Raw genomic sequence first — 13,903 nt, forward strand, 5'->3', positions numbered from 1 at the left:
CGTGCAGATTTTCTTCAACCGGAATGATCAAGCTTCGACCCAAAGCTGCAAGGACCATTGGGATGGCTCAGGTATTCAAGTGGCTGCATGTGTGTGCTCTTCTGGCCCATCTTGGCCTCTGTAGGCCTCAGTTCTGCACTCAGAACTGGGTGAGAATCTGTCTTCGGTTTAAATTCCTGTAAAATGAGGATAATATCGTCCCTGCCTCATCAGGCAAATAGGAGAAGTAGGTGACATAAGGCAAGGGAGGGGCCTGAAACAGGATTGATCTCAAAGTAAGCCCTCAACTCAGTACCTACCTGGGGTCTGGATTCCCATTTTCTTGCTGAGCCAAGAAAAAGCTCTTCTCTGCTGCCATCTAGTGTGAATTTTGGGAATGACACCTGAGGGGAGGTGAGTGGGAAAAGCTCTCCGGTGAGGTCACCTGGGCCCTGAAAACTGCTGGCTGGAAGGTGGTGAGACGTGACACAAGGCCTGTCACGCCCAGAATGGGCCACCTTCTCACCAGGCTCAGACCTCTGCATGCCTTATGCTACCCTCTCCTCTTGGCTTCCCCACCTCCCCAGTTTTGAACTAACAGTGTGCTTAGAGAGGCGCTGTAAGTCACCACACCCAGGGGCAGTGGGGTGTAAACCACAGATTTATTTTGCAAGTAAAAGAGGCATCCCAGGAGGGCCAGAACAAAAGGAACCACGGCTGAGAGCAGAACGCTTGGCTATGGAAAGACGGGAGAGGTCCGCAGGATTGCAGCCCCTGGGGAGAGCTGGGGAGGCAGGCCGTGGAGTGACCCCAGTGGCCTGGTGGCTGGGGCTTCAGAGGCCTCGGGCGCTCAACTCCACGTGCAGCATTTGCAGGAGGAGCTGAATACCAGGCTCCGAGGGCAGCTCTGCTGGAACAGCCTCCCCCCTACACAGCTGTAGTAGCTGCTCTGGTCCCGAGGGTTAGGGTAGAGCCCGTTGGCTTTGCCTTGGCAGAAGGTGTCCTGTTCAAGGCTGGGGCCACGCTCAGGTTCAGAAGGCCGGCGTGGTGTGGGGACTTCCGGTTCTGGCGTGCCTAAAGGCATATAGGGAAGACGTGGGGAAAGAGGGAAGATTCAGCCAAGTCTCCTCCAAGGGGTCCCCACCCACAGGCAGAGAACAGCCCGACAACGCTATGCCCACGGCTGCAGCACAGCTCGATGGGCCACACGGGGGCCACACAGGTAAGAGGCAGTCGGTGGCCATCCACCGTCTGCACAGACCAGCCATACACTGGCGAGGGCCCCCGGGGGTCTTGCACTGCAGGCTGAGTGCAAGCTTTCCCTCTGAAGAGAGGAGCAAGCTGTGGTTCCCAGGCTGAGGGCCCCCAGAGAGAAGCCCCGGTTACCGACACCCCCGACAGGCATTGCCACAGTCAGAAAGGGGAAGAAGAGCCTGGAAAGAGAATGGTTTCAACAGTTTCCTTAGCCCTCAGGGGTGCATGAAATTTGGGAAATTGCAGTACTGGGACAAGGTTATTTCCTCAGAAGGAGCTGGGACCTGCAGCTCAGGGCGGGGGTGTTGGTACCCTAGCCCCGAATTCTGCCTCTGGTCCCGGACCCCTTACTCACTCAGCTCCCGCTGTAGTGCCTTGATGAGGGGGTAGAGGCCCTGGTTACAGAAGATGCCAGCGAAGTCGTCCATGTCCAGCGCCCAGACCATGGCCCCACCCAGGCCCTTCTGCTTCAGGTAGCTGGCCTGTGCGGGGAGCGGGACCACAGGTGGAGGAGTCTGGGGCAGCCCGGCCAGGCCCGCCCCAGAGCCCATCCTCTGGCTTCTTCATCAGAGACAGGGCTCTTGTTTCCAGCACCCCCAGGCCATGAGTGGTCCAGGCTCCTGGACACAGCCTTGGGCTAGAAGCCCAGGTGACCGAGTCCTGATCCCTACCAGGCATAAGTCATTCTAGAATCCTCCCGCCTCAACATGAGCATGGCCTGGGGTGGGCATGAGGGTAGAGGTGTGAGGAGTGGATGCGTGTGAACTTCCTTAGGTTCGAAGCTTTACCATCTCTGTCTTTTCTGGGCTGAGCTGCTGTGTTTGGGGGCACACTGCCTGCTGGTTGTGATGAATCCAGTTACCATAGGGATGACGAAGCTTCCCCAGAGATCTGAACAATTTCCTGTCTTTAGGTCTTTCTCCTCCCTCGAGGGCCTTCTCTTCTCCACTAGATCCCCAAGTTGTCCCCAGGAAAGGGTTGTGTGTTCCCTTAAGGGGGTTTCCCTGTCCCCTAAGCCTGCCAGGGGGCCCTGGCATGAGGCAGGGTGTTGGAAGAGAGGGCCGGTCTGGGGCCCGCCCACCTTCTCTGCTTTCAGACTTTCTCAAAGACCTTTCCACCATGACCCCTTCTCCTGTCTGTCTCCTCCAGCCAGGATCACCCTCCCTGCTCAATTCTCCCAGAGCCCTTGATCTACCCCTCTAGGAAGACCTGCCATTGTCTGCCCTGAATCAGAAGGGATGTGACTTGTCCAGATGAACAGGTGTGGGTGCCTCCGCAAGAGGTCACAGTCTCATGGGGGACAGAGGCATGGAAATACATAAATGCAGGGGAGGAGGTGGAGAGATGGGGTAACTGGGTGATAGACATTGGGAGGGTATGTGATGTAATGAGCACTGGGTATTATATAAGACTGATGAATCACAGACCTGTGCCTCTGAAACCAGTAACACATTATATGTTAATTAATTGAATTTGAATTTAAAAATGTAAAAGAAAAAGAAAGACATAAATGCACTCGTTTTGAACCACCAATATTGGGCAAGAGTTGATGGCGGGATGGTCATATAAGTAAATCAAAAGGTCTATAATTTGAACATGCACCAAATATTGTCAATGAGCTGAATAAAAGGATACACCTCACTGTATTTCTCCTCTTCATATGTCTGTAGAATCTGCATTTTGTTAAATACAAATACAAGTATGTAATAAAATGCAAATTCTTCCAAAAGTGGTACTCAGTGTAGAGCAACTTTTTGTGATCGTGTCTTTTCTTAATCAATAGGTGGTAAAAATACAAAATACTATCACAAGAAGATCTGTGACATGTTGAGATATTTTAAAGGAGACTCCTCTTTGAAGAGGTTCTGAATGTTATCATTCAGTGCTATTGACAGGCTCCGGCCTACCCAGGACCACCCCACTCCCAGTAGGGCTGGGCCTCACCTTGGTTTTGAAGCTCTCCACATCATCGAAACCTACCCACTGGTTGCCTTGGAAGGCATAGGGTACCTTCTGGTCCTTGATTCTGTGCTCAATGGCCCCCTTCCAGGAGCAGACCTGTAGGAGCAGAGGGCAGAGCTGGGGAGGAGGCACTTGTGCCCCCTTGCCAAGAGGAGACTAGAGAGTAGAAAACTCCTGTCTGAGGGAGTCTGCAGGACCCAGGAGGTTCTAGATTGAGTGACCTAGAACCCTGGATTCAATGAGGCACTGGGGCTTAACGATAATCCAAGATGACAGATATGGATGGAATTCACCAGGCCAGAATTTGCTATGCCTGACATCCTCATTCAGAAACTATGGGAGAAGCAGCACCCCCCACCCCACCCCATATTAGGGGTGGCTGTGGGTTCTCCTACCTCGTAGTAAGCCAGCAGCCCTCCCTGGTTGGTAAAGGGGCCAGGGGTTCCAGGCCCTGTGGCTAGGGCCCCTACTCCAGTGTCTGATGAGGAGGCCAGGGTGAAGGATCGTCCGTAGGTGGGCATGCCAAGGATCAGTTTGTTGGCAGGGGTCCCCCTCTGCAGCCACAGCTGCACAGCAGAGTCCTGGTGAGGGGCAAGGAGGGGCGGGGTTAATTCACCTTACCTCTGGCCTGGTTCTGGTCTTCCAAAGCTGGGGGCCTCAGAGAAGCTTCACAGTGTTCCAACCTTAGTAGTGTTCCAACCCTGGCCTGTCTTCTTTAGGTCCTGTCTTATATCCTTGACCCCAGGAAAAGAGAAGCTGCATGGCACTCTAGCCAAGAGCATGAGCTTTGGAGTCAGACAACCATTCACGGAGCCAATATTTATTCATGGCCCATTGTGCGCCTGGCTAGATGCTTGGGATGCGTCAGGGAACAAAGCAGCCGAGATCCCTGCCTGTCTCAGCAACTTACTACTTAACCTTGCTGAGCCTTGGGCTTCCTGTCTGTAACATAGAAACAACTAAAATTGCAAGAATTACAAGCTATGACGCAGGTATAAGGTCCAGCAAAACGCAGTAACGAATTGCTGTGATCACGCTGTGCTCTTTGTGGTCTGCTTCATTTATCTCTGTGTTCCTCGTGCCTAGAACAATGCTCGACACTTAGATGCTCAGACAGAAAGAACAAATGAGTACATGGTGTCCTCATGTGTCCCTGACCAGGGCCCTCCCCCTCACGTATGACTTGACGTGACATCCCAGCCTGTGACATGCGGAGGTACCCAATCTAAGGATGTGGAATAAATAAATAATGACGACTCCTCCCTCAAGCCAGGATTACGGGGTTCCCCCAGGAAGCTTTCTGTTCAAATCTAAGTCCTCCTGTTACTCCATACCCTCTTAGCACTTAAGTAAGGAACACTTTTCACCTAATATATCCATATTTATTTCTTTTTGGTGGTCTACATGATTTATCTCTGATCAGACTGGACCTTTCCGAAGGCAGAGGGCAGGGACCCCTGCTGAGCTCTATAGCACTTTGTACAAGTTTGGACAAGTCACCTTCTGGCCAGAAGCAGTCCTGGGCACAGAGTGCAGAGAGTAGAAGGCCTCTTCGTAAGAGGAGAAAGGTCTCCCTTCCCCATTGGATCCAGGGCACACAGCCTGGAGAACACAGTGCTGGTGGGCTTTAGGGCCCTCGTCTCTCAGCTGAACGTCTCTGGGTATTTCCTGGCTGGGCTGGGCTGGCTTCCCCAGGACCCACAGTTTTCCAGATGGGGGTGCAGGGGCTGGGCTCAGTGTGAACTACGGATGCCTGACTCAAGTGCCCAAAGATGTGTCCCTTATTTGTGAAAGAGCCCCAGAAGTCTAAGATGTTCTACCCAAGCTGATACACTAAGATTCAGGCTCCTCAAAGTTAAAAAGCATTTTTATTTAAGGTTTTTGTTTGTTTGTTTGTTTACTTTTTTAAAAGAAATAATAAGGTTGTTCTTAATTTTTCAAATGCAGAGTGGGCTTATAAAAACCCTCTGGGCTGCTCCACCAGGGTGGGCCGCGCAGGAAACCTCCACTCACCCCAGCCTGAAACCACACCAGCCCTTTGCAGGGACCGGGATCAGGGTGGAGGGGGCCCTGCCCCGAGGGACATCTCCTGATGTGTTATCAGCTCGGGAAAGCTTCCACCTCCGAAAGCACCTTCAGAAGGTCAATCAGAGTGACCAGGAGGGAAAGTTTACCCATTATCTTGAAGGAAATGGGGTGGGGGGTATGAAGGAAGCAAGAAGCTCTTTTCGCTGGACATTCAAGCTCAAAGACAGTCTCCCAATGAGTCACTGCTTTGTTTGATGTCGTTAAATTGGTTTGTTGTGTCTAATATCAGCCAGGATGCTACACAGAACTAAGGTTTCCCCCCAGCACTGACACAGGAGAAGAAAAGAAACAAGCGAAGAAACAGAAAGTCCTGGCTACTCTGTGCCCTGCTTGGTTACCCTGCTTTTCCTTTCCATTAGGGCCTCAAGGCTCAAAAGAGGCCAACTGGGGGCGCCCGGGTGGCTCAGTTGGTTAAGCGTCTGCCTTTCGGCTCAGGTCATGATTCCAGGGAACTGGGATCAGGCTCCCAGCTCAGCGGGGAGTCTGCTTCTCCCTCTCCCTCTGCCCCCCCTCCCCGGCTCTTGCTCTCTCTCAAATAAATAACATCCTAAAAAAAATGGCCACCTGACAGGGCTTGTGGATGGGGAGTCCTGCCTCACCCCTGCAGCCACTCACCACGTTCAATTTGGCTGCTGCCCCGCTCTCCCCCTGCATCTTGTAGAGGGGGCTGTTATGTCCTGTGATCTTCTCATAAGAGCCATGGAAGTCGTAGGCCATGAGGCTAATGAAGTCCAGGCTCCTGCAAGAGGCGTGGAGAGAGGGGTGAGGGGCTAGTGAGCAGCCCCTCCTTGCTCCTTCCTGCCCTCACTGTGGGGCCGAGGACAGGCCCTCATGGTAAGAGGCAGGGGTGCAGGCTCACCCCTGGTCTGTAAGAGGTGATCAAACAGCACTCCCTAGTTCCCCCCACAAGTCCCCAATATTGAGGTCATTGTCATTCCGACTGCGGGGTTGGCGGCTCCCGTCTTTGGCATCCTTCCCACAGCAACCTCAGGACACCTCGTGCCCTTACCATTTTGGAGGCAACTCTAGCTCAGTGTTGCTCAAACTTTCGTGTGCACATGAATCACCTGGGAAGCTCATTCAAATACAGGCTCTCATTTAGGAGGCCTGCGGTAGGGCCTGAGATCCTGCATCTCTAACAAGCACACAGGTGCACACTCAACACTTTGGGGTGCCAGAATCCAGACGACTCGTCCTCCTGCCTTCACTCTTGCCTTCCCAGGGTGCTTGATGTTAAAACTGAGTTCCCGGGCACCTGGGTGGCTCAGATGGTTAAGCGTCTGCCTTCGGCTCAGGTCATGATCCCAGGGTCCTGGGATCGAGTCCCGCATCGGGCTCCCTGATCCTTGGGAGCCTGCTTCTCTCTCTCTCTCTCTCTGTCTCTCATGAATAAATAAATAAAATCTTTAAAAAAAAAAAAAACTGAGTTCCCAAGGGAAAGGGCAAGGATTCCAAAAGAGACTATCTGGAACACCGGAGTAGCTGACACAGTGAGCACACCCTTCCTGGGTCAGCTGCTGGATGGCCGGTCTTTTCCAAAATGACACGTCGCAGGTGAGCACCTGCTTTACTCCTGCGGCAGCTCAGGCTGCAGTGGCCTCTCCCACCTCGGAGAGCACAGCTTCCTTACCGTCCGCCTGAGACTCACTGAGCAATTTTGTCCACCTCATATCCAGCATCTATGTACTTTCTCCCGGCCGGGACGGCTGCACTCAGAAGGAGGCGTTCCTTCCCCGAAGTCTGGGCTTCCTGCTGGAAGGCGACGGCCAGGTCCTGCAAGGGCAGCTCAGAGTGAGCACAGAGACAGGGACCAGACAGGCCCCTGGGGGCACCAAGCAGATGCTCACTCTCAGGAGTCTGAAAACCGACCACAGGGCTGGTCTGTGCTATGCTAACACGAAGCAGTGGGCCCCAGGGACAGAGCAGCACCCACATGTCCTGTGAGGCCACCGGTGCGGGCCCCCCCTGGCCAGTGGGGTGACTCTCTTCCCCGCCCAGCCATACCTGCACCAGGGCTGTGAAGCGCTGCTTGTCTGAAGGAGGGCTCCCCCGGCTTCCTGGGTACTCCCAGTCAAGGTCAAGGCCATCAAAACCATGATTGCGCAGAAACTTAATGGCTGAGTGGACAAAGGTCTGACGGTTGTTGGCTGTCGCCACCATATCTGTGAACCTGTGGGGTGATGAAGGACAGTGTGGGCCTGCCTTGCTGACAGGGGGCCACTCTCTCCCTCAGACGCAAGCGAGAAACTCCTCAGGATATAGGTGGCCGGCCGTTCGGGCCGGGAGGATGCTGGGAGGGCTGCTTCAGAGGCTGCTGAGATATTTGCCGTGGAATTACCAGCCTGGTCTCGGAAAGAGACAACCCAGAAGTGTGTCCTGTCCCCAGGGCACATTGACTTGCCTGGAGCTCTGCCTCCTCGAATTCCCTCCACCAACCTACTGCCATGTCCCTGCTCAGGGAATTGTCCTACCCTGAACCAGAGCTGGCTGTCACCCCAGCGTGGAGGTTTAGAAAAGAAGAGGAATCAGTTTCTAAAAGAACAGAGAGAAGTACAGCAAGGTTAGTGAGGATCTGGGTAACCCGAGAGCCTGCTGCCCTCATTCCCTGGTGGGTTAACACGGTCATTTTCTTCAAACTCACATTCGTAAAATGCTTGTGCTATTACTAGTCCAGAGCTCCTCGAAATCCCAAGCTGCCCGAAGAACCCCCTCCCCACATCCTCCTGATTCCCAGGATCGCTCCAAGAAGTGTCTCAAGGTTTCTGATCCTATTTTACTTGGTTTTCTATTGATTTATTAATTTAATTAATAGCAGCAGTTCTTAAGTGGGTCTACGTGCTGGGATCCCCAGGCTAAGAACCCCTGTATTCCAATAAAAAATCTGCATATAAAGAGTATTTGGGGAAGGTGGGTCATAAATTTCATCAGGTTTTCAAAAGGGCTCATGATCCAAAAAATTTTAGAAATGGGATGCCTGGTAGGCTCAGTCGGTTAAGCGTCTGCCTTCGGCTCGGGTCATGATCCCGGGGTCCTGGTCGAGCCCCGCATCAGGCTCCTTGTTCAGCAGGGAGCCTGTTTCTCCCTCTGCCTGCCGCTCTCCCTGCTTGTGCTCTCTCTCTGACAAATAAATAAATAAAATCTTGAAGAAAAAAAAAACCAAAAAGTTTTAGAAAGAGCAGTTTAGAACTTTGGGAACCTTATATTCTGGACTTTCTAGGAAAAGTCTAGGTTCAAATATCTCATTCCATTGTCTCCATAATTCCTCAAAAATGTCCCAGAAATGCCAATATTTTGGGCAGCCAAGCTCACTCTCAGAAGTGGAACAAAAATTCTCAGATAAGATATCCTGTTTCAGAGCTCCAGAAATATAGACACTACATGTTGTCTGGGATTAGCTGGGACTCTCCCTCTACCCATTCCTTGGAGGAAGAGACTGAAAACTGGAAAGAGGCCAGAATCTCTCCTGCACTCCTGGCAAGACTGGATGTGTAACAGTCTGGAGCTGAGCTCCCTCCACAGCCCTCCGAATGAGGTACCAAGAGGCCAAGAGGAAGGTCAGCCCCCAGAGTCCAGGCTCCCCTCCCGACTCCCTCACCCTGACTACACTTCAGCCTGGCCTGATTCCCTGACCAGGGCTCTCCCTTGCCAGTAAGTCGGGTCTCCACCCAGTGGCTCTGCCATACAAGTGCCCACGGCCAACTCACTTTCGGGTGCCGAAGTTCCAGCCCCCAATGGCAAGCAGCGTCTTCAGCTTGGGATTCCTAGGAAAGACAACACAAATGCTGGAATTGACAGAACTGAATGCCTAGCCAGCTCCTGGGGCTCACCTCACTGATGGGGAAAGCAAGGGGTGGTGGGTGCCCTGATGGGCGCTGATGGGGTGGGGGTTGTGTGAGTCCCTATGCACAGAGCCTGGATGGGGGAGCTCTAGATTGGGAAAGAAAAGGCATGTTCCTGCCTTCAAGGGCCTCCCATCTGGCTGGGGATATATACAGACAAAGAACTCAGGAAGCAGAGATAAGGGCAGATCCACAGAGTGGCTTTGTCAAGGTGGCGATAACACCTGAGCTAAAGGATGGATAGACTTTAGGAGGAAGAAGGGCATGCATACCCAGCAGAGGGAAACAGTTTCCCAACCCAGATCCCACTTAGACCTAAACTGGAAGGGCCCTTAAGAGTCCCTCTCTACCCGTACATCTTCCATATAAGCACAGGAAAGCCCAGAGAGGTGATGCAACTTGCCCAAAGCCACACAGCAGGTCTGTAGCTGAATTGCAGCCCTGGGGAAGATTTCTGACTCTGAGAAGAGGTACCTGCCTTCTCTACCTCCCATCCCCCTCCAGAGCAGCTCACATCTTCTTCAGGCCATTGAACTCCTGGTACAAGGCCTCGTCGTTCCACTCTATAGAGCTGAGCTGGTGGTTCTTCATGCCCGCAAAGGCATAGACAAGGTGGGTGCACAGGTTTGGGTCCACATCCTTGGGCAAGAAGCAAGCGACCCCCTGTCTGTACTGGGCCCAGTTAGTGAAGTAGCAGACCAGCTTTGCGGCAGAGCCTGGCCATTGGGGACAAAGAAAAGAAATGACAATCATAAGGGTCTGCTGAGGACTGGCATCCTCCGCCCCGGGGCAGAACCTACATAATGCCAGAGAGTGTTAACTATGACTCTTGACCTACTGAAGCCAGGGAGGCAGAACTTTCAAAATGCGGCTTGGAATACTTCAGAAGTTTCATTAAAATGCAAATACATGAAGTAGCAGAGAAGAGGCCTCAGTTACATGCCTGCGTTTATGTTTTAGTCTTGCTTTAAAAAAGTTTTATTTCTTACAGAGAATCTATGTTTGTTAATATCGCTGATAAGGTTCTAATGAAGAGCTTGTTTTATCTAGGAAAAGGCAGCTTGTTTCTGGAATCCCCAGAAAGTTTGGGAACTTTGGGGGGGGGCGGGGCGTCTGTTCCTAGAAGTTTGATCTAGCAGTGATGGCCCCCACAGAGGTCAGCATTATGCTAGGTTGACCAGATAACCAGACAGCGAGAAGGCTGATTTTTATTCCTGTATCTGTCAGAAATGCACTTTGGGCCGATTGCTTCTTCAGCTCTGGCCCAGGGTCCCCATCTGAAAATGACGGTTTGGTCTCTGAGGTTTCTTCCAGAACTTGCGGTCTATGAGGGTGTGGTCTGCACGAGCCAATATTTTATGCCAGGGACTTGGCAGAATCGTGGGTTTGTACTGGAGCACATCTATGGCCAGTGTCTAGACCTGAGGACTTCCTTTAGCCCTGACAGGGTCTCTCTGCAGTCCCCTCTGCCTTCCATGTGGCCAGTGAGAGGTCAGGGGAGAGGGAAGGGGGTGCAAAGTGTCTACTGGAGGCTGTGTGGAAACCCAGAGCATGAGGGGCTGTCTGAGACTCCCCTGAGCAGACCGATGGCTCCTGAAGGAGAAGCTAGAGTCCTTGGGTCGTCACTGGCTCTAACCAGAGGCCACTCAGGAGTAGAACTTGCCAGTGGGGGCTGGGAATGTAGCCTGCAGTGATACAGGAGGAGGAGGATTGGTGAACTCCTCAAAGCAAAGGGTTAACCCGGGGAACAATACATCCTAGGACTGACCATCTAGGAGGAAGCCTGGAGGCTCTTCTTACATCATACCCTGTTATAGCAAATATCGTGCATGGATTTTTGTACTAGAGAGGCAATAAAATGTGGTGGTTAAGAGCAGGGTCTCTGGAATTTTAATGCCTGGGTTGAAATCCCAACTCTGCCATTTTCCAGCCAGGTTACTCAGCTTCTTGCTCCATACCATGAGAATGATCATCGTTTCTACCTCAAAGGACTGTCGTATGGATAAAGAGTTAAGATATTAAATACCCAGAACGTTGCTAGCAGATAGCAAGCTCTGTTCTAAGTGCTTTACATATATTAACCCTTGATTCACGCAAGACTCTGTTAATATATATACCATACCGTAAACCCAGAAGTAGCTTGGACTTAGGCTTTTGGGGCAATCTTCAACCTTTCTTCCCCATGTTTATTATTTCTGTGGCCTCAGGCTGTTGCCTCCGGGGAGACCAAGAGGAGAACTATTTGTCTAATGTCACAGCCCAGCCTCAAGATGAGGGTCTGAGGAGCCAGCCTGACACACAGGGAGTGGGGTGGGGTGGGAAGGGAACCCCAGAATCCAAGTTGCTGAGCATCCCCCAGAGATCTCTCTCCTGTCTGACATGGGAAGTAGCCCTTCCTGGCTCCCCCGAGCCCTACATGCCATCAGTCCAGCAGAGTATGTTGTCTAGGTGGAGCTAAGGGGCTGGGATGCGGAGCTGGGTAAGACTTGAGCTCCTTCCCTCCAGGAGCTCACTGCCTGGTCGGGGAGACATCTATGCCAATAATCAGCAACACTGACATACATACTGGGAAATGTGTTCAGCTCTGTGAGAGCACAGAGGTTGGAGCAAGTGACCTCAGGAAAGACCTGAGAGAGCTTGACAGTGAAGCTGGCCCCATGGACATGCAGTTGGGCTAGTAGGTAAGGCAGCAAGAACTTTCCCTGAAGGAATGGCAGGGCTGTTCGCGGCACAAGGACACTTGCATGGGGCTGAGCTTTGGAGGAGAAGCCCCACGGAAATCTGGCAAGAGCTCTTGATGTGGGGGTGGGGGTCGGGGTCGGGGTTGGGGAGTGAGTGGGGAAGACAGCAGAGCCCAGGGAAGGGGCTGAGGGGATCCAGGCCTGGCCTCAAGAAGGTACCACTTACCCTCCCCGCCTCCAAGAAAAGGGGGCATCCAACTCTTGATTTCAGCTCAGGTCTTGATCTCAGGGTCATGAATTCAAGCCCCACATTGGGCTCCACACTGGGTGTGGAGCCTACTTCAAACAAACAAACAAACAAACACAAAACAAAACAACAAAACAAAAAAGAAAGGCTCCACTTACCCCATTGGATTGTCAGCAGAACTATCAAACCTAAAGTAGCACAAGAGAGAAGGCAGAGGTTAAGGGGTCATTGGTATTTTCCCTGGACCCTATCTGCCTCTTGAAGCCCGGGAGGTAGAGATGGTCAGAGAGGGGTAGGCCCAGGTTGGTTTCCTCCAAATCAAACTTCTTTTGTCCAAAAGGGACCCAGGAGGGCACTGTGTCCATCCCTTCACCCCAGCCAGACAGCAGGGGCCCTCCCTGGCCTGGACTAGTCCCAGAGCTGATGAAAGTTTCTGCGAACAGAGGCTGCCCCTCCCTAGGGCATCAGTATTTAGGAAGATTCTAGGAAAACCCCAACTCGTGAGGAGAGAACGTTTCTTTTGGAACAAGCAGAAAACCTGTCCTGGGGCTGGTGAGAGCCAGTGTGGAAGGGCTAGGTCAGAGATGCCACCTCTCGGTGAGCCCTCTGCACCTCTGTTCACCCCCACTAGTTCCCTACTGCCTGCTGCTTTCCCGCTGCACCTCACAAGAACTTGGTTGAGTTACCAGCATCCTTGGAGACCTAGGGCCCAGCAGGACTCCTTTAGAAAGATTTATTTCACCGTTCTGGTGACCTTGGATTTTCTTGCTCACCTAATAGAACCTGTCTGAACACTTGCAAGGACACCCAAAGTCATGGCCTCCAGGCTGCCCTCTGTCTTGCAGGACAACCAGCACGGGATTAGGGAAGAATCCGTTGGCAGTGGGCATCCCTTGGAAAAGGCCAAAAGCAGAAACCTAAGAACATGGGAAAGATAAAACCACCCACTGCAGTGGTGTTTGCTGACTCTGGGCTTGCAGGACAGGAGGAGGAAAAGTCCATTTCAGCCTGTTGAGAAAAGCCTCTCCTTGCAGCACGAAGTCTCTTGGATTGAAAGAGTCCAGGGGGACCCCACAGGAATGGAGACAGCACCAAGAAGCCCCCTAATAACCACATCCTCACCTCCTCACAGCTCCCCGGGCCCAGCCCACTCTCCCGGACGGTGCCTACTCACCTGCCCAGGCCATGGACGGTGCCACCAGCTCTCTAGACCTGCTCTCCTTTTATCAGGCTGCCCTGATCCACCGTAGCCTGGACTGTTGAAATTAGGCGGTGGCGGAGCGGGGAGAGAAGGGCTGGGGTGTGGCGTGAAGGGCTAGGGTGTCACATAGCATGGATTGGGCAAACCTAACACAATGGCCTTTAGCAATCTTTGGTTTTCTGGAACAATCACAGAGTGTAAACTGTGCCCTTGGCATGACCAAAACTGGGAGGCAGCGAGAGGGAAGCAGGAAGTGTTTCTAAGCATCCTGCTGGACAAGTACGGTTCTCATTTCCTCGGTGGGTGTTGGTGAAGACTGTGAGTGACCTATAACTTAATGGGCTAGGGAGGAAGAGGAATGATTCACAAGTCAGGGGAACTGGGCTCCTGACCAGCCTGCTTGCTTGCTTCTCCACTGCCTCCTCTGGAATTCACTTGCCCTCTCTGTAAGATGATGGGGTTGCAAATATAATATGTATTTTATGAAAGTTCTATTTTATTACCCTCTACATGATAGTAATATATTTTATATTCATTGAATGAGAAAAATACCTAATGACAAATGGCAACTATGAGCTTAGTAGTAGTTTTAAATGCTTTGGTTTTCTTTGTCTTTTTTTAATTTTTTTTAAGTAAGCTCTATACCCAACGT

General features: G+C 52.1%; 1 protein-coding gene across 2 annotated transcripts; it reads right to left on the minus strand.

Moving 5' to 3' along the window:
• Window positions 1–622: 622 nt before the first annotated feature.
• Window positions 623–13,328, minus strand: CHIT1 (chitinase 1). 2 transcript variants are annotated; one of them, XM_081825017.1, is made up of 11 exons: window positions 13,225–13,328; window positions 12,209–12,238; window positions 9,637–9,838; window positions 8,988–9,044; window positions 7,288–7,453; window positions 6,932–7,056; window positions 5,899–6,022; window positions 3,591–3,776; window positions 3,178–3,291; window positions 1,589–1,715; window positions 623–1,053 (listed from the first exon to the last, which is right to left on the minus strand). In XM_081825017.1, the coding sequence occupies exons 1-11, from the start codon at window positions 13,235–13,237 to the stop codon at window positions 830–832; spliced, it is 1,368 nt and encodes a 455-aa protein (XP_081681143.1). In that variant the 5' UTR covers window positions 13,238–13,328; the 3' UTR covers window positions 623–829. The 2 variants fall into 2 exon arrangements, with proteins under 2 accessions (XP_081681143.1, XP_081681144.1); XM_081825018.1 differs by having other exon boundaries at window positions 824–1,517; window positions 13,225–13,327.
• Between the last annotated feature and the right edge of the window lie 575 nt (window positions 13,329–13,903).

Source organism: Leptonychotes weddellii, chromosome 6, assembly GCF_054177405.1.
Source record: "Leptonychotes weddellii isolate Sample4059 chromosome 6, ASM5417740v2, whole genome shotgun sequence".
NCBI lineage: Eukaryota > Metazoa > Chordata > Mammalia > Carnivora > Phocidae > Leptonychotes > Leptonychotes weddellii.